Raw genomic sequence first — 19,269 nt, 5'->3', positions numbered from 1 at the left:
GTCCCATGTCCGTTATATCCATCCACTTATCCGTTGTCACTTGAATAAAACAAATATGCACGTCAAACTTAATTTCAAACTAAAGTCTTAAAAATCAAATTCATAAATTAAATACCTTGGTTAACCCATCAACAAGTAGTGACATCCTTAATTCCTCAAATCTCTCCGTGCCACCAAAGAGCTTGACATAGTCTTTTGAGAAATTGGCAAGTTCTTTAAGCAGATGGTTGCGGACCACCGACCAAGAGTCTTGACCCATACCTAATAAACTGGTAACCGATCGATATCCACAGTTACCATCACCTTTGACATCAACAATCTTATCAATGAAGTCGTGCATAAATGGCTGAAACTGGTCCAACATGGGCATCATCGTTCTTCGAATCGGTTGCTCAAAGGATGATGCAGAACGTCTCACGGACGAATTGTTATTTTGTTGTGATTCAAAGGCATCTACATTCTCCCAGTAAGATGGATCGCGCTTGTTGACCTTGGGTTCCTACTCGTAGTTTTCTTCGGTGCCCCCTTTGTGTTAACCTTTGCTGGAGGAGGACACATCGAATTCTGATCAGGGTGTGCAATTTCCCAAAGTTTACTTCTTAGAGTAAACTTGCCACAAACATCAAGTTCTTCAAATTTTTGGTATATTGTTTCCATTACGTCCTTGATGCCCACCTCGGGCTCAGATAACCCTTGGTCTGAAAAACTGAGTCTCCTCCAGAACATATGAATTGAATCAAGTGGGATGCAACCACCAACATATTTGGATAGCTCACAAGCACAAGGAATACCAAGCGTGGTTCTCACCACGCAACCACAACTTAAGGGATTCTTGCCAGCATAGTGAACACGCTCAAATTCAGCAGCAATCTGATTTAAAGCATACCTTGAAACCATTCCAAGCAGCCTCCTGTATAAGGTTTTTTGGAACACATGTCCAACGACATGTGTACTTGTTTCAAATGATGCTTTAATCTGTGTGTGCTGCAACGTAATCATGTTGTTCACGGCATCCCACACACTACATAAGTCTCCAATGCTATTTTGTAACAATCTTTTTAAATACGAGTGAGCAGATTCAGCCCTACATTTCAAATACACAAATAAAAATAAACATATACAATAATACAATTCCATAAATTTTTCAACGTTAATAGAAATAGTTGAACAATTTCATACCTGTTTGTTGTTGTGTTTCCTAAGTGCATCACCTTATTAGTCCAGGCAGAAACAAATTTTTCCTTGTGTGGTATTATCCATGTTTCCTTGACATAGTCAACAAATATTGGCCAAGGTGCGCAAGCTACTTCGAACTTCTTCAGGTATTCATCAAACTGCTATTCTGAAGGACAATCAGTCAGAGATCCCCAGCAATCCATGACATAATCCCAAGCATTTTTTTGCGCAATTAGTGATTTACATTTAGCCTTCACATTCTTGTTTATGTGAAAGATGCACAACAAATTTGTGCATTCAGAGAATACATCTTTCACTGCATTCATCAATGTTTGGTCTCTGTCAGTGACAATAACTCCAGGGAGGGCATCACGCTTTAAAAAAAGGCCTCGAAAGCGTTGTAAAGCCCATACCAAATTATTAACGCGTTCACCCTCCACATATGCAAAACCGGCAGAGAATGTCATCCCAGTCGGTGTCATCCCAACAAAATCGAGCAATGGGAGTCTATACCGGTTTGTTTTGTAGGTGCTGTCTATCAAAAACACCAAATTGCATGCGTTGACTAACTTCACTGAATCAGGGTGACACCAAAAGATATCACGAACCACGTCTTCATCCTTTATTATGTGCCAATAAATATATTGATCACGTTCAAGAAGCTTCATCAGATGTTGCATTTCAAGATCGCTTCCTCTTATGGAAGAACGGAATGCACTTCTTGCATTGTATATCTGTTTAATAGTCGTACAGCTATTGGCATTGTGTTCCTTCAGAGTTAGCAAAATGTTTCTTGGCTTCACCATGGACTTCGTCATATCAGCAATAAGTGTCTTTTCAGCTTTAGTCAATCGCCCCGCATATGGATGTCCAACTAATGACTTGGCAAATTCATGATTATGCACTCCACAAATCAACTTCACCATCCAGCCTTCTCCTCCAGCCACTGGCTTGCAACGAAGCTTGAAGGGACACCCACATTTCCTAGTCCCAGTGTCTCTTCTGATAAATTCTTTTTTCCTACACTTATACTCGCCACTCCTTTCACAGCCAATTAACACAAACGTACTTCTTCCTCTACTACCTGTGTTTGTGTCCGACCTTAAAATCACCGCCACAAATCTGTTTTCATGAGCCACGGATCGAGCCCACCGCAAAACATCCTCTCGGCACTCAAACACCTACAAAAACCACATAATTTAAGTTTTCTACCAATATTCATTTTATTAAATATGTAACAAGCATTAACATTATAACCTGAGAAGTCTTGAACGCTTCCGAACAATCAACATGTGGTTCATTCGCACCACATGATTCTGCATTTTCATAATCCATATCCGCTCGTTCAGACATTATTTCATACATCCACTCATCTTCATCCATCTAACCAAATCAAACAAAAAATGACCATACAAAAAAATTAGTAATTTAAAATAAAAAAGGAAAATTAATGGAAAAACAGATGCAAAAATGCAAAAACAGATGCAAAAACAGCAAATACAAAAAATAATACACATACGGATCAAGTTGATCCGGAACTTACGGATCAACTTGATCCGGAACTTACGGATCAAGTTAATCCGTAACAATCTTCCGGATCAAGTTGATCCGTAAGCTTTTTACGGATCAACTTGATCCGGAAGCCATCCGTACGTCCGCGACGCACAAACGCCATCTGCGTACCTTGTTTGCCGCCACCGACCACCGCAAAGCTTCACGTCGGAAACTTCACCTTCACCGCTGCACTCAACCTTGCTACCCCCACGAACCAGAGACAATGCCGCAGGAAAAAGTGGAAAACGAGAAGAAAGCTCTTTGAAAATGGAGTAAGAAGCTGTTCCGGAAAAAAATTTGGCATTTTAAGGAAGAAAGCTGATAGGGGCAATTTTGGCATTTTATATTTTTGCTGGGTGCACCAGTAAAAATGCTGGTGCACCTAGCAACACTCTAGGCGAAATCCCACGAAAGTCTGTAATTTGTAGCAGGCCAACAGTCCAATCCAACATGGACCAATAAAAAAAACAGTCCAATACAATGAAAGTCTGTAAATTGTGGCTCTTACATACCTGCACATGCAGAATGGATTTGGATATAGCAATAGCCAATAAGAAAATAGTACACCATATTACAACAACTCACATAGGAGAGACACAGATGTTGAAGGTGTACACTGTGACTTACTGAGAAAAGGAACAACATTATTTGATTAGCTATGTCATCATCCTTAATGTTACCAGCTGCTTCAATGCTGAGACCATGTACCACTTCATCATCATCATGTACTTCATCAAGAAGACTTGCTCTCTTTCACCTTGTCTCCACTGGTAGCATTGGTAAGCTAATGCACCTTTCTTGTCCATTTTACTCACAAAGACTGAAATAGCATTAGTTATAACTTGGTTCTCTGCTACATCATTTGGTTATTCAGCTCTCCCACAAGCTCAGTTATTTGGTGCAAAAGGACCAGAGTTGTTAAGAGTAGTAGAGGCTTCTGCTGCAGAAAAACTAGCCCAACCAGAGAAAGATTTGTTTGACTGGGTCAAAAATGACAACAGAAGGTTTCTCCATGTTGTGTACCGTGTTGGAGACTTGGAGAAGACTATAAAGTATGCTGTACTTTAATTTTGGAAATGATGCTTCACTGATGCTTTAATATAAACGTGTGAAATCTAATTCAGTAGCGATGTGTGTAATTTGATTACATTGTTGTGGTGCATGCAGGTTTTACACTGAATGCCTTGGCATGAAGCTATTGAGACAACGTGATATACCTGAAGACAGATATTCTAATGCTTTTCTTGGATATGGGCCTGAAGATTCCAATTTTACAGTTGAACTTACCTACAGTGAGTTGAGATTTGAATGCCACTCTTTTCTGTATAATCATTATGTATATGCTTGTAACTTATCACAAAATTGCTTCTCATCATACTTGCTATTTCATGGAGATCGCAGATTATGGAGTGGATAACTATGACATTGGAAGTGGCTTTGGTCATTTTGGTGTTGCAGTTGAAGATGTAAGCCATTTTTTTAAAAGATAATAATCCATTATTGTGTACAACTGCAACTACATATATACAATGCAAAGCACAGAAACTGTTTGATTATCATTAATCCAATCTGGGTTTTGTCTTACTTGAATATGGAAGAGGAAGACCAACTTATATGCAACTGTTACTTTAAATACCTTATATTTTTTTGTTGCACTTGTTGAATGACTTTCAAGCATTTATCTCCAATTAATGAAGTCGTTAGTTAAGGTGTGTTAAAATTCTTTTGTTATGGTCGCAGAAAGAAATTCCTATAGGAAATTAGGAATTTAACAACTAAATGGCAGTTAAGAGTGACTTTTAGCGCAAAATCTCCATTTGTCGGTGTTCAGTGTTCATCTATACTGTACGATTTTTCTCAGACAATTAAGATTATTATTTATACCGCAAATTTGTAGATTTACAAAAGAGTAGATCTAGTAAAGGCAAAAGGAGGAAAGGTTACAAGGGAACCCGGGCCTGTTAAAGATGGCAGTGCAGTTATTGCTTTCATTGAAGATCCTGATGGTTATAAGTTTGAACTTTTGGAGAGAAGACCTACATCTGAACCCCTATGCCAAGTGATGCTTCGAGTAGGTGATCTTGATCGTGCCATAGCCTTTTATGAAAAAGTGAGTAGTTCTTAATGATCTTATCTGCTTATCGTGAAGGTTCCTTCATCACTGGTAGCTTAATGTTTTTCCTTGTCTTTGTTTGATTTCAAAGGCTGTTGGAATGAAACTTCTCCGCAAGAGGGACAACCCCGAGCAGAAGGTAACTTCTACTTGCAGCTATTTATCAGATGCATGACTATGTGTTCCTAACATTAAACCCACATTTTTATATGCCTATCCTAGATCCATTAAGAACGGGTCACCTATCATGTCATCCACGCGCTAAGTCCAATAATGTTGAGTGTGAGGAGTGTATTGGAAAAAAATCTAGTCCCACATGGACTAGATACTAGAGATAAGCCCAAAATAGAATATATATATTCTATAAATATCATGCTATGAACTAACTTTTGGTGGTGAGTTAGGTCCAAACTCACATTCTAAAAATAACTGTTTAGATTTATTATGTTTATAATGTCTACATAAGAAAGCTTACCTTACAGTGTGATGTGCTCTGACTATATAGTTGGGCCAAATGACCTATTTGGCCCTTTAGTTGTGCATACCATCTTATTGGCCTACCTAAATCATGAACATGACATAGGTCTGTCCTGTTGGAATCTGTTTAGTATTTTTGAAGGCTAGGTATTAATGATTTCCATCAAGTGAAAATGGAGTTTTAGAAATTTAGTACCTGGTGAATATTTTGTGAAATGCTTTTCGTGATAATTCTCTGCTATGCTTTCCTTCCATGTCCATCTATAGACGCTGCTTATCAATGATTGTGATTGTTTTCCAGTACACAGTAGCTTTTATGGGCTATGGTCCTGAAGACAAGAATACTGTTCTAGAACTGACATATAACTATGGTGTCACTAATTATGACAAAGGAAATGGTTATGCACAGGTAGATTCTATTCTTTTCTATTTTTAAGAGTAATTTTATGATTTTGTATGGCCTACATGAATGTTTTCTGCATGCCATTGTAAGAATGCAACTCATTGTGTTTGAACAGATTGCCATAGGCACAAATGATGTCTATAAGACTGCAGAAGCAATCAAATTATGTGGAGGGAAGATTATCCGTGAACCTGGGCCCTTGCCAGGTATCAACACCAAGATTGTAGCTTGCTTAGACCCTGATGGTTGGAAATTGGTATGACCTTTTAACCTTTTTGCTTGTATGTGTTTTATCATGTGCTTTAAGACTTTTCTCACTAAAAAGTTTGGTTTACATCTACTAGTGAAGTCATAAGCGTTTAGTTGATGAATTGATGGGTGGAACGTGTAATGCGTAATGAGATAGTAAAATTGTGCAAGGAATGACATGGATAAATTAGTGATTTTTGTACAACACCAAACTGGACACACATGGGGAAATTTAGAGTTTGATTTGTGCTTCAAATGTTCTGATATTGTTACCACAAATTTTTCCATACCTATCTACTTAGAGTTCTCTAATTGTTTACCTTGAAAGTTGAAATACTTCTTTCTTGTATAGCATAATGTACTAATGGAATCCTTCCTATTATGTTCAAATTCACATGAACCTCTATTTGTTTTATAACTTGACTTGTTTATTACCTCTTGCAGGCATTTGTTGATAATGTTGATTTTCTGAAGGAATTAGAGTGACAATAGGCATGGTTCTAGATGACTAGATCCTTTACATCTCCACTGAAATGGTAGTCTCAACAATTTTGTCAGTGAAATCTTACAGTGGCACTGTCAACTCTACTCCTTAATAAAGTAACCCCTCCAATCACTGTGTGAGGGAAAGGGAAAGAAAAAAAAAAGGCATATATACAGCAATCTCAATGTCAATCGTATTTTTTTTTATAATGTTACTTTGACACGGCAATTCAACATATACTGGATCCCCTCAAGCCAGAACTGTTTGTCTCCTTTACTTCCACATTCAAATTCTATTGTCCTGTCTGTTGTTTTTATTCCAAAATATGCCCTCTTTTCACTGATGTCTTCCTTCTCCCTTCCGGGCCAAGCTGGGATATCATTGCAAACTCCGGTGACTATATCTGCCATTTTAGGCCATAACATACCTTAACTTGGTTGACAGAGAGTGGCAATAATAAAATAAATAGGTGCTGTGTATGAAACTTGCTTACATTTCTTCTTTTTCGTGAATGTTCCTGCCATATGCTTGCTTTTCATTTTGACTACAACCTGTTGTCAGTTTGTATTAGTCCAAATAACTAGGTAATGGAGACAGTGACACAACCAATAATTATGATTTTCTCTGATCTATGAAGTATTTTCAGAGTTAATAGTTGATTCTCTGTCTATGTATATAAAAATAGTTTTACATACATTACATTATTGCCATAATTCCATTTCTCAATTCTCACGAGGCTCCCACCATTGTGGAATCTGGGGAGGATCAGATAATTCAGCCTTACCAATTGAGCAGAGAGGCTACTTGGGCAGCCATCTTAACAAAAAATATTTCATTAAATAATATTAAGAAATTTACATATAACATGCAATACAAGTATGTAAAATGATGCCTTGAATCTCAGCTCATACTTTTATGTAGAAAAGATTTGTAGGAGTCTTTACTCTTTATTAGAAAAATATTGACTGATTGAAGCCTTTAACTTTATGAATACTATAGTTAACACATGCTTTGACTTGAAACAAATGTATAATTGATTGATATGACGAGATTATAGTAAGATGGCGATACCTAGTTTCTATGTTACTTCTAATTATAATTTTAAAGCTGCTACTGCATTCATTCCTATACATTGACAATGTATCCAAAATTAGTAAAATTTTCTGGTCAGCTATGCCCTTGTAATTAACTTAAAATTTATTGGAACTCATGCCTATGATTTGTTAATGGATATATGAAATGTCTTCTAGCAATTACCTGCAAATTTGAATTTATATTGAAAGACACTTGCTTCCAGTGAAGAGCTCCTGGTATTAACAATTAAAATAGCATGGTTACTGGCATTAGGAATGTAAGTTGCTTTAAACATTTGGCATTCTTCTTTTATTCTTTTCCATTTCAATGAAGCCACTATCACAAACATGTTAGTAAACATACCTTTTCTTGTACGTTTGAGAAGTTCTCCACCTCTAAAGACATAATCCAGTGCTGTCAAGATGTTTGCTTCTTTCCTTTCATCACACTTTTCCTCAACTAGAGGAATTGAAGTAGCTCCAGGCCCCTTCTGCAGCCTTGCCTTTAGAGTAGCCGCTCCTCGCAAGGCTGCCAACAGAGCATTTAGTTCATTATATTTTGTGTTAGTATTAGACGATATCTGTGTGAAATGAGCTCATAGATTGCACGTTTTATCCAAGCTTTTCTTACCATTAAGTTGCTCATTAAGTATATATATTGTTCTTTACATTTGTTTTCCATTTGAGCATAGGTTAATTTATGGATCAAGAAGACTTGGTATAAACTGCAGATTGAGCAATCCACCTGAAGATTAAAACTGATTTGGTGTATGCCTTTTACATGAATCCTACCAACCTACTTATATCACTACCAAGTGAAGCTGTTTATAATTCAGTTTGGTCAAAGATTGAGAAATAAACTGTAAATTCTGATACCTGTGGCTGCTCCGGCTGTTAAAGTCATAATATCTCCATTGGTTTTTGCATTAATGGCAGAGTTGACTACTGTTAATATTTGGTCATGCTCAGCTCCCATATCTTCTGCAATCTCAATGCAGTGTGAGGCTACTAAAGCTGCTGCAGATGCAATTGCAGAAGAAGCTGGGGGAGGGTTCTTTTGGTTTGCATAAGGCATTTCAGGTGATGCTGTTGAAGCTGCAACTGCAGCAATAGCAGCAGCAACACCAGCCACAGATACTGCAGCGTGTAAATGAGCATTATGGGTTCTAATTTCCTGCTTTTTCCTCTCCTTTTGATCTTTCAACCACCTACCCATTGTCCTACCTCTTAGCAAGCTCCTGTAAAGCTGGTGAGCAATAATTTGCACCAATAATAAAATAAATGAAAAAAAATACTTAGTAATAGATTGAGTTGGTATTTGAGCATAACTGATGAAGATAATCATGAGGTTGATTGCAAGATACCCCATTTCTGAGCAAGTTTTGACTGGAAAGGAATTCTGGATTGAGTGCTTGGTGGAGTAAAAGTAAATCCTGTACATGACATATTGCTATGTTATTAATTTATACACACTAAGAATTCGCTCGCTGTACAAAACAAGGTTTGGTAATGGTGGCTTGCGAGTGTTTGTCATTGATGGTTCTCAGCTATTGGCATGAGGAAATTATCAACTTCACAACAAAAAGCAGTTAGTCATGAAAGCAGGCTAAGGCCAAATGATATGCTTCAAATTTGAAACTGAAAAATGGGCCAAATTGTTTCTTCTGCATATGATCATATTTATCACTATATAAGTTAACGTGAAGCAGTAAAGTACCTTCTTTTCATTACTGTCTTTTGGCAAAAATGGAGGGAAACACCCGTTAGATAACTGCACAAAAATCTTGCATCAGAAGTTCAGAACCAATATTAACTTACAAAAGCAATAGACACACACAGCAATAATAGATGCTTCTTTATATTGAAGAATCCTAGGACCAGAACAAAAGGGGTCTAGGTTATGGAAAAATTCTTTTCCGTGAAACTCCTTTGGAAGGCTTTGAATATCTCCTTTTTTTTCTATTTCCCCAATGCAGGTGTGTGTGTGGCATAGAAATAGAATATCTTTTAAGAGAACTAACATAGCTTTTGCATGATTGTCAGTTTACATGCTGCATTGCCAAGTAAGAAAAAACTAGCTAAAAGAAGTGCTAATGACCTAATACAAATAACTCTTAAATTAAACACAGCCAATGTTCTTACAGCTTTGGAAGCAGTGGAACTCTTGGTATCAAATTGGTGGCCTGAAGGGCACGAAAGTGGCATCTCTATACCGGTGGAGATTGTAACGTTGGTGCTGTGCAGTGCTTTGGAGAGTTCCATGGCTGAAAGACTCCATGATCTCGCAAGGAACTCCATAGATTCAGTTGGAGTATCAGGAGGGGGACAGGATGATGCAGGCCAATCTGCAGGAGCATTCTCATCTATGTTCTCCAGCTGATGAACTGAGCATATAGAGTTAGAGGCGCTTGGGCTCACTGAAATTGAAAAGGAGTTAGATTCTTTCATCAGAATGAAGCTTAATCATAAAATTTACAAAAAGCATGAAGTCTTTTTGGTCATATTCTGTCAAAGTTTCTATATACTCTCATATCATAACTTCTAGTGCCTGAAGAAGAAAATTCAGTAGTTGTCTTGAAATGAAAAGAAGTTTCTTCACTATACCAACCAACGAATGTTACCACTCACTTGTAAAGATTTACTAGGTGGAAATCACTCGAGTCAGGAGACACGGGAGGTGAAAAATCTCATGGCATGAGTGAGAATTGAAGACGCAAAGGTAAGATGCTGAGAGGACTAATGAGCAACAGTGAGATATTTAACAAGAAAATGTGACGTTGTTTCTAGGTGTTTTTTATTAAGGAAAATTAAAACAATGTAAAAGATTCTTAGTGCTGAGCAAAAGGACACCCAATTTAAAGGCCATTCATTCTTGTCTCCAACTTAAGCTGTTGCTTTTGATTTCCATCTCTTAGTGGTTCATGCACAAAGAGTTAAGGACCTGTTTTTATGGCAGCGGAGTTCATCATTACTAGGATTCTGCTTTGTCACCACTATCACTTTCTAAAGTAGAGTTTTGGGACCCATATGTACATTGTTTCTTAATTTTGATAACTTGATAAACCTCAGTTTAGCATTGCAAACTGGATCCAGGTACGTGTTTTTATCGTATACAGGTCTGTGCTATTTTCACTGTTTTCCTTGACCATGGAGACAATGTTATTCTTTTGGTAAGTGTTCCCTCGTGGCTCCTGTCTTGTTAATTAAAGCAAACGACAAAGGGTGCTTTTCTTTCCTTCTTTACTATTTATTTTCTTTAATTTTGTTGCTGATTACTAAGATAAATACAGTTTAGTTTGATACAATTTGTCATTCTGACTTATCAATCAGTTGGCGATCCTTCAGGGGACCATTACATGATAAACAAATTTAAAGTATGCCGATTGGCAATGAAAAGATGCAGCCACCAGCACCAAGTATAAGGCATCAAAGTTAACTCGCTCATTCCTTGATATAAGTCTGATAATATCTTTATCATTTCCTCAAAATCGAAAGAGACGTGCATACACCAGCGTATGCAGGGTCCTATATTAATTTAAAATGTATAATGTTTGTTTGTTGTCACACTTCTTTTAATCCTAACTACCACGGGAAGGTTAAGAAATTAGAATACTAACCCAAGTCCAAAGATTGGACTCCAACACCATTTCAACAAGAACAAAAATGGATCTGATTAGTTTCAAATAGCTATGAATAGGATTGACTTGTGAATAATTCCCTTGTTGGGATTGGGGTACAATGTGATTATATTGTATGCAAAACAAACTGTACAAAGGAAAAGACAACCGAATTTGTATACTGAATGTTTGAAAAACAAAAGATGAATAGGAAAAAAAAAAAGACGGGTACAATAAGAATGATTGTGGCTTCCCCTCACTCATACATGTTTGATTCATCATTATTAGGAGAGAAAAAACCTGCCAAACTCTCACATTTTAAGGCCCACCAACCAAATTACCCTGAACCTCGTGTGTAGACATCCACAGCATACCTCGTTCTTCAAAATCGTTCATACTCCCTTACTTTCCCTCTTTCCAAATCTTAAAATTGAGAGCATCCACCTCACTCCACAACAATGTATCTGCCAATACATTTGGTAATAGTGTCATGTGCAGGAAGCTTGTCATGTCAGTGTATCTTGCTTTTCATTACAGTCTAATGTTCCTCTGGTGGACAACATATGTACACGACATTTGCAAAAAAGAAAAAAAGCTGTAAGTGGCCTTCAAATCCTGTCCGAGAAACAAAACCTAGTCAGTGGCTAGGCCAAAAATATTCTACAATTATGACAAAATGTGATAGTCAAAATACAGCAATCAGTAACTAAAAAGCCGAGAGCCTGGTAATTATATAGCAGAGTTCAACTTCATATTATAGATAAGTGATTTTCTTACCTACTATTTGGCAGAAGAAATTCGGCGTAGTGAAGGAATCCAGCTGCTTGAAACACGGGCATTACTCCCAAATACACGACCAAGGTTTGAGGTTCCTGCGGGCCTTTCTGGTTTCGAGGCATTTACTGTAGAGGATTTGGGAGTGGCAGAGGAAGTAGATGGACTATTGTTCACACCCTGCAAAGATTTATGTCAATCAAATGAATTTCTTCAGCTAAACAAAATTCAAATTAAAAATCAGTATAATTGAACTAACTACTCTAACATACTGAAAGTAGCAATATCACCATATGTTAGTAATCCATAGAGGGTATGCTATTTATTTTTAAAATAGGGAATAGAAGCAAGAAAGCCAGTGGCAGGAATTTCATTACGGTGACTTACATGTTTCTCAATATGATTCTTGGCATCCAGATTCTGAACATTAGATGGCTTAGGCTGCACACGTGGTGCACTTGGACGTTCGAGATTGGCCAACATTTTTGTTACAGTAACATGAGCTGAATCATTGACTCCTGAAAAGGGAATGTAAAGCATAGGCATGAGAACGTGATCTATAGAGAGCATTCCTTCACAGTAGTGCAGGATTGTAAGACTATATCAGTTCATCGCTATTACAGCAACTAAAAGCTCCTTATCACAACAACAACAACAACGATAATAATAATAATAATAATAATAATAATAATAATAATAATAATAATAATAATAGAAACAGTTAATTGGGAAATATCTATCCATATTGAGGAGTATTGGCCACTATCTTTGCATATCAGAAGCTATTATGTTTTGCTTTCCAAGACAACAAAGTTCCAACAAAAATACCTCACTTAAAGTGTAAGCACCAATTATTTCTTTTTCTTTTAAATTTTTCCAAAAAGTGTTAAAAGCTTAAAATGTCACTTTAAATTTCAACTCAATCTACAAGAAAATACAAATCTCAGCATGCAAATCACAAACTTAGTAGAATACTGCCTTTCTTGGGAAAAAGTACATAATTCCTTTAACCACATGATACAAGATCTAAGTTACCTTTATGTTTTTCCACAACTACTGGTTCTAGACTGCTAGGCACTGCAGTTGAAGGCTGCACATTGTCACAACATACATAGTGAGTAAGAGGATAAAATCAAGAAAGTTAAATATGCAAGCCAAAAAGAAATCCATATAACTTAAAACATTCCAGTAAATGCAAGCAAGATAATAATATATATATATATAGAGAGAGAGAGAGAGAGAAAGAGAGAGCATATCAAATGAAACTCTTATTACTGTGAGAAATGAGAACTATAAATATAGAATAGACCATTATATCATATTTGAATGGTCAAGATTAAAAGAAAAACAAAACACTTTTTAAGTAATCATGTGACCACTGACTAACTTATAATCTTGATCATCCCTTTATCATGTATGGTTGTATGGCTGAAATTTATAGTTATCATTTCTCACAATAAGAGAAGTTCTCACTTGATATGCCCTATAAAAGTCAAAGGTAATTGGTCACAGACTCGCAATAGGAGGGGGGGGTAATTATTACATAGTCTGGGACTACTACATGTCCATGGAACTGATCAACCTCCACATGGCACATAGTCGAAATTTTCAGTTTATCAAGACCTCATATAATTTGATTATGTGTCGTAAAGATTGACCAGGACCATGGTGGTCTGTGACCATGCAATAATTTCTCCAAGGGAGATACATTATGGCAAGCAATTTATTCAAAATAACTATTAAAATAGTCCAAGTACTAACAGATGATTGATTTTGTTTCTTTGTCTGTTGCGCCTGCTGATATTTTAGGATGGTCCAGTCAAATATATAGTCAGAATCATATCCTGCTCATTGAATTCAGCCAAACAAAAATTGTTATATCAAAAGAGAAGATAAATAAATATAACTTGAGACTAGCAAAAACATGATAATAAAACTTTGAAACCCTAAGATTGGTAATGCATGATACAACTAAAATTATTTAATCCCATAAGGCCATAAATACTAACAAACATTAAGAATTAAATGAAACAATTCATAAAATTTGCACAGCCTGAAAAATTTGAATACATGATTTTGGAGGAAGAATAAAGGTTGAAAACAATAAACTATAAAAATTGGATAAATGGTTTTGTACTGAAGTAGGGCTGATCTCTAACCTATAGCTTTATACTCAATGAAGAATAACTCTGCCAAAATAAAGATACTTTGGCATAAAATGTAGCATAGCAAGAGGAAAGAGGAAGAAAGGTTAAATACTTGGTGGCATTCATTTAAGATATCATACTTCTGCATTTAATATCTAAAGCAATCAATCAATACAAGAAGTTTCATCTTTACGAAACAATGGGCTATATTTCCCACTAGCAGAAAAAGTATTTGAAATCAAGAATATGATAAAACAGACAACCAATACCTTCTCTTTTGAACAAATCACGGAACAAGCGCTTCAAGTATCCATAATCTGGGTGTTGATCAAATGTTAAAGATTGGCAATAGTGAAAGTAACTAGCAAACTCCGCAGGATATGACTTGCAAAGCATCTAATATCAAGAAATCTGGAATCAGTAAACTTCTGAGTTACAGAAAACTTCAATAAGAAAATCTACAAGACAAGAACTAAAATTTGATTAACCCAATAATAGAAATTCTTTGAAGCTCTTAATTTACATACCCCAATGGGAGTTGATAATTTCTTCTCACAGATATTGTCATATTTTTCCTTTTTGGTGGCAGCTTTCAAACCCTGCCAAGGAAGGCTGAAATGCAAGAAACAGATAGTCAAGCCATATATTTACCTGAAAAACCGGTACCATCGATACTTTACATGCACCATTTTGTTTTTCAATGAGGATGCCTGGAAAGTTACAATGAATAGGAAGAAACTCACCTTCCTCTTAAAAAGTACATAAGAACATAGCCAAGAGACTCCAAATCATCCCGACGACTTTGCTCTGACAAAATAAAAACCAATTTGTGGGCAATTTGTAGGTTATAAGTTGCAGTTATACAGAGGGAAAAGTTCTTTCTACTGACCAATTCCCATGTGAGTGTTACAACTTGCATAACGTGCAGTTCCTGTTAAGCTTTTATTCTCTCTGGATGAGTTTATTAAGGTTAAAACAAATATTAGGCCATGAGATCCTTGCTAGTTAAACTAAAACTGGTAAAGCACAAGCAACACTGAGAATGAATCAATCAGAAGAATTCAGAAAAAGAATTATTTGAGATTCCACAGATCACAAGTTGGAAGGCTTCCCATTGCTAAAAAAAAATAATGTACTTTTACTTCAGAAATCAGAAAACAAAAGAATATCTATTTTAGTAAAATACACTGCAAGGATGGTAATATAGGCAATGGTTCTACCAGTTACAAAAAAGATCATGATGATTACCGGATTTTAACCATACAAATTTTGAACAAGAAAAATGAAGCAAGAAGAAAAACTGTATCACTTTAATTAACACAATATCATAAAAATAAACTTGAATATACAGAAAATCAAAAGGCATCTAGGGAGACAGAAAAGCAATCAAATACATTTGTGACACTAGAAAACCTTACAACACAGGACACTGCCACACCTGGGAAAACATTGATTCATAACATGAAGAGATAAAAAAATATAAAATAAAACTGAACAGAACAGAACAGACCTGTAAGGAATATGTTTGTTTGTGTTAGGGTCCCTATATCTTTTTGCTAGTCCAAAATCAATAATATAAACCTGTAAATGTAACAAATTGCAGAAAACATATATAAGAAGCTGTAGGAATCAAAGGAATTATCAGAGAGGAAAACTGTCCAACTTAGTTAGCCATTAAATAGAAATAATTTTGAGGATATTACCTGATTTGATTTCCTCCCAAGACCCATAAGGAAGTTATCTGGTTTTATGTCTCTATGCAAAAATCCCTTGGAATGCATGCACTCTATTCTTGTCAGCTGTAGTCAAGTTAATGAAATCGACTTAATTTTCTATTATTGCGCTTTCATTGAAAACTTCCATGGATGCAAGCATTGACTAAAACATGTAGTTTTAAAGACAAAACTGATACAGCAACTTGTAGGAAACATAGCAATATCCAGAAGACAAATTAGAAGTCAGTATGGAAGAAATGCAGGTTCCTTGAAAACTGAGGCAAGCAATGCTGACATGAATAAGTGGTTACCATCTGATCGGCCAACATCAAAACTGTTTTTAATGAAAACTTCCTCCCGCAGTAGACAAAAAAGTCTTCAAGACTCCGTCCCAGAAGATCAATAACTAGAACATTATTGTCTCCATCAGTGCCACACCACTTCATACTTGGAATACCACCTAAAATTCCAAGAGTAAGAAGAACAAAAGAATTAGCATTACGCTCGGAAAATGTTCTGAGAGCATTTAAATTATTGAGGTGCTTCTTTTATATAACTTACTTTCTCCTTGAAGAATACTATATAACTTTGCTTCATACAATAGCTGTGGATGTTTGGTCTTCTTGCTTTCCTACAACATTAGAACACAGCAACATAACTCACAATTAGACCATTGGTATATTTCTTGAATAATTGAATATGACATCTAACAAGCAAAGTTCTCTATTAAAACTTGACACAAGCTTTTATTCATTTTTATGCACTACGGACTATGCTTATTCCAAGTTTCCAACACTTATCCCTAACTCCATGTAATCAACCGCACATATCCAGCATCCGCATGCTGAGGAAGCGCACATGAAAAATAAAACTGAGACTAAAATTATGTAAATTAAGAACCTATTTTACATTTCCATTCACATTATTTTGGCATTTCTTGTTTCCAAGGATCTGTATAAGATACAATTAAAAAAATAAAAATACTTTTACAGTAATTTGTAAAAACAAAATTTCAACCTAAGCAGGTCCTAATATTCAACACAAACGAAATTTGAGTGGCACGGTAAAGGGGCGAGAACCCAGAAATAAAAGAAGACTAACCATCTTGATGGCGACAATCTCAGAGGTATCCATATTTGATGCTGGAAAAAAAAAAAACAATAACCAATCAGCATATGTATACAACAGTACATAAATAGATACAAAACTGCAAAATTAACTATGCCTATCATGTTATAATTGTAATTATAATATACATGCATACTCCAATCAATTTCAAAAACAAAGGAGAAAGAAACATATGTGGTGTTGCTGACCAATATAAATTTCTCCGAACGAACCGCTTCCGATTTTCCGACCAATCTTAAACTTCCCGCCGATTACCCTCTCCATGTTCGCCGGTAACGGGTGCTGAAACGCGCTTTACAGAGACAGAGAGACAGAGCGAGCACAACACAAAATGATGGAGACGAGGAATAGATGTATGATTAATGTTGGAATGTAGGGTTTGGTTTTTTTGTTTTGCTTTTAAAAGTAGGTTGCTGACCTGTCCAATCCAGCGAGCTCAGCTCAACATTCCTCTGTGCTGTTACCTAACACAAGCAACCAATCCAGGTAACAGTTCCAACACATGTGTAATTTCAAAAAACACGGTTTCTTATTTTGTTTTGTGTTTGCCAAACACATTTTCAATATTTATAATGTTTTTTTAACTAGATTTGAAGGTTTTTTTTTCACTAATAATTTATTTACACGATACAGTTGGTGTTAAAAATCAATATTGAAAATTCTACACGGTTTTGAATTTTGTTGTTGTGAAAACGGAAAAAATGATAAACAAATAACCGACTACTACTCCTCTGATTCTCGCTAAGAAACATAAATTAATAATTTTTTCTTCCAGCTTTATCTGCATTGGATAAACGCAATCTGAGTCAGCAGGATCCAATAATTCAATTCCTCAATTAAAAGTCCTTTAAATATACTGTATTTTTTAATATTTGTTAAAAGTTAAAACTGATTAAAATTATAAAAAAAAATATGAATAAGACTCATTAAATAAAAAATAAAACTTGCAAAATTTTATAATATTTAATAAATTTCAAATAATAATAAAGGATTTACTCCGTATTTGTTGCGGTAGGGAATTCAACCGGATAAGGCTGTCAATGGTCAGATACTCCAACTTCAAAGCCAAGAAAGGAAGGAAATTGATCCTATTTCAGTATTTCTATTACTGGTGTTTTTATTTTAATTCTTTTAAAAAAGAGTTTCAAAAGAAAAAATATACTGTATATCATATTTTGAGGTTTATACATGTTACAGCTCTTGATTACAATTATGCAGTTACAGATTTACAGAGAATGTTTTTAAAAAAATACACCGTCAAACAATACACATTGAATTCCTTAATAAGAGGATAAAAAATATTTTATTTTCTGAAGAAAAAAAAAACTTACTTTAAACACAGTAATACCAAGTTTTGCAGTTATCAAATGATTTGTTAAAAAATTTGTTTCTTTTGTCATGTTGTATATCTTTTGGCCAGAATTATGATTAGTTATATAACATGTTATATTTATACTACTCTGCATTTAAAACAAATCATTTTAAATAATTTGATCATTGATTATATATAGATGAGGAGTTTTTCTAAGGCAGGGAGTTCTCCGAATATGCTTTTTTTTTTTTTCTGAATCTTCAAATATGTTTTTCATACAGTAATAAATTAAAGATCTTGGAATGCAAACAAAAGAAAAAATAAACTAACTAATGAAAGCAATCAACGTCATGGAACTTTACAAGTAACTTCCAAAGCTCTAACCTACACAGATGTAATGATCCAATCCTTGGACAGCAGCACATATTATATTTATTTCAATGTCTCAGTAAACAAACTACGTTCAGCACTACCCATGATGTGAATGTCGACATGCTTATTATTTTTTATCATAAGTTTAAATCTTATGTATTTTTAGCATAAAAAGATCATATTATCAATGATTAGAAATTAAGAGGGAGCGATCAAGTACGAATAATTAATATACTAATGTTAAAATTAAATTATTTAGATAATAAGTGTTCAATTTTAGGAGGAAAAAAAATTATTGATCAATATTTACTTATTTTTCGATCGAATTCTAAATTAATTAGAATTTATTTTTCATGATATACGAAAGGTTTAAGATAAAAAAAAATTAAAAATCAATTAATATTATTTTGAAATAACTAATATAAAAATTAACGATCTCATCATACATAATAACTTATTATCAGATGGCAGTACATTATAATTAAGTTATTTTATTCTTTTGAGATATTTCATTATATATTTTAGGATGCAAGATTAATTTAAAAAAAAAAAAACCTAAAGTTATCTATCTTAAAAATGTTAAGTAATGGAATTCAAAATTTTCACATTATAACAAGAACAAAAAAGAGTTTGAAAAGAAAAAATATACTGTATATCATATTTTGAGGTTTAAAC

General features: G+C 35.0%; 3 protein-coding genes across 6 annotated transcripts; 1 reads left to right on the top strand and 2 right to left on the bottom strand.

Moving 5' to 3' along the window:
• The first annotated feature begins 3,286 nt into the window (after positions 1 to 3,286).
• Positions 3,287 to 7,086, top strand: GLYI-3 (putative lactoylglutathione lyase). The gene is made up of 9 exons (XM_003522659.4): positions 3,287 to 3,509; positions 3,605 to 3,782; positions 3,898 to 4,022; positions 4,132 to 4,196; positions 4,628 to 4,840; positions 4,935 to 4,982; positions 5,622 to 5,729; positions 5,839 to 5,979; positions 6,417 to 7,086. The coding sequence occupies exons 1-9, from the start codon at positions 3,389 to 3,391 to the stop codon at positions 6,456 to 6,458; spliced, it is 1,041 nt and encodes a 346-aa protein (XP_003522707.1). The 5' UTR covers positions 3,287 to 3,388; the 3' UTR covers positions 6,459 to 7,086.
• LOC100814154 (VAN3-binding protein) lies at positions 6,420 to 11,056 on the bottom strand. 3 transcript variants are annotated; one of them, XM_014774540.3, is made up of 9 exons: positions 10,055 to 11,056; positions 9,672 to 9,946; positions 9,247 to 9,300; positions 8,859 to 8,962; positions 8,406 to 8,767; positions 7,894 to 8,058; positions 7,714 to 7,763; positions 6,950 to 7,007; positions 6,420 to 6,859 (listed from the first exon to the last, which is right to left on the bottom strand). In XM_014774540.3, coding segments are annotated over exons 1-9 (1,269 nt in total). In that variant the 5' UTR covers positions 10,056 to 11,056; the 3' UTR covers positions 6,420 to 6,659. The 3 variants fall into 3 exon arrangements, with proteins under 3 accessions (XP_014630026.1, XP_006578227.1, XP_006578226.2); XM_006578164.4 differs by having other exon boundaries at positions 10,158 to 11,056; XM_006578163.4 differs by having other exon boundaries at positions 8,406 to 8,775; positions 8,894 to 8,962; positions 10,158 to 11,056.
• A 146-nt stretch (positions 11,057 to 11,202) lies between these two features.
• Positions 11,203 to 17,448, bottom strand: LOC100810377 (casein kinase 1-like protein 4). 2 transcript variants are annotated; one of them, XM_006578161.4, is made up of 15 exons: positions 17,099 to 17,448; positions 16,884 to 16,924; positions 16,344 to 16,413; positions 16,094 to 16,242; positions 15,771 to 15,866; positions 15,578 to 15,648; positions 14,957 to 15,018; positions 14,811 to 14,874; positions 14,595 to 14,679; positions 14,337 to 14,463; positions 13,682 to 13,764; positions 12,956 to 13,010; positions 12,308 to 12,438; positions 11,924 to 12,100; positions 11,203 to 11,761 (listed from the first exon to the last, which is right to left on the bottom strand). In XM_006578161.4, exons 1-14 carry the CDS (start codon positions 17,172 to 17,174, stop codon positions 11,927 to 11,929), a joined length of 1,284 nt encoding a protein of 427 aa, XP_006578224.1. In that variant the 5' UTR covers positions 17,175 to 17,448; the 3' UTR covers positions 11,203 to 11,761; positions 11,924 to 11,926. The 2 variants fall into 2 exon arrangements, with proteins under 2 accessions (XP_006578224.1, XP_003522706.1); XM_003522658.5 differs by having other exon boundaries at positions 11,203 to 11,695; positions 17,099 to 17,428.
• Between the last annotated feature and the right edge of the window lie 1,821 nt (positions 17,449 to 19,269).

This window comes from Glycine max, chromosome 4 (assembly GCF_000004515.6).
Source record: "Glycine max cultivar Williams 82 chromosome 4, Glycine_max_v4.0, whole genome shotgun sequence".
NCBI lineage: Eukaryota > Viridiplantae > Streptophyta > Magnoliopsida > Fabales > Fabaceae > Glycine > Glycine max.
This window is presented reverse-complemented; position numbering and strand designations above follow the sequence as displayed.

What these genes read in the sequence shown, in the direction of transcription:
- GLYI-3 (XM_003522659.4), top strand. Translation starts at nt 3,389, where the DNA reads ATGTCATCATCCTTAATGTTACCAGCTGCTTCAATGCTGAGACCATGT. An exon ending in TTGGTGTTGCAGTTGAAGAT is followed by an intron (nt 4,197 to 4,627) that starts GTAAGCCATTTT and finishes GCAAATTTGTAG; the next exon opens with ATTTACAAAAGAGTAGATCT. An exon ending in CCATAGCCTTTTATGAAAAA is followed by an intron (nt 4,841 to 4,934) that starts GTGAGTAGTTCT and finishes TTGATTTCAAAG; the next exon opens with GCTGTTGGAATGAAACTTCT.
- LOC100814154 (XM_014774540.3), bottom strand. An exon ending in AAGACAGTAATGAAAAGAAG is followed by an intron (nt 8,963 to 9,246) that starts GTACTTTACTGC and finishes TGTCATGTACAG; the next exon opens with GATTTACTTTTACTCCACCA. An exon ending in TCTCAAACGTACAAGAAAAG is followed by an intron (nt 7,764 to 7,893) that starts GTATGTTTACTA and finishes TGTTAATACCAG; the next exon opens with GAGCTCTTCACTGGAAGCAA.
- LOC100810377 (XM_006578161.4), bottom strand. Translation starts at nt 17,174, where the DNA reads ATGGAGAGGGTAATCGGCGGGAAGTTTAAGATTGGTCGGAAAATCGGA. An exon ending in AACAAACATATTCCTTACAG is followed by an intron (nt 15,019 to 15,577) that starts GTCTGTTCTGTT and finishes AAACTCATCCAG; the next exon opens with AGAGAATAAAAGCTTAACAG. An exon ending in AATTATCAACTCCCATTGGG is followed by an intron (nt 14,464 to 14,594) that starts GTATGTAAATTA and finishes TCTTGATATTAG; the next exon opens with ATGCTTTGCAAGTCATATCC.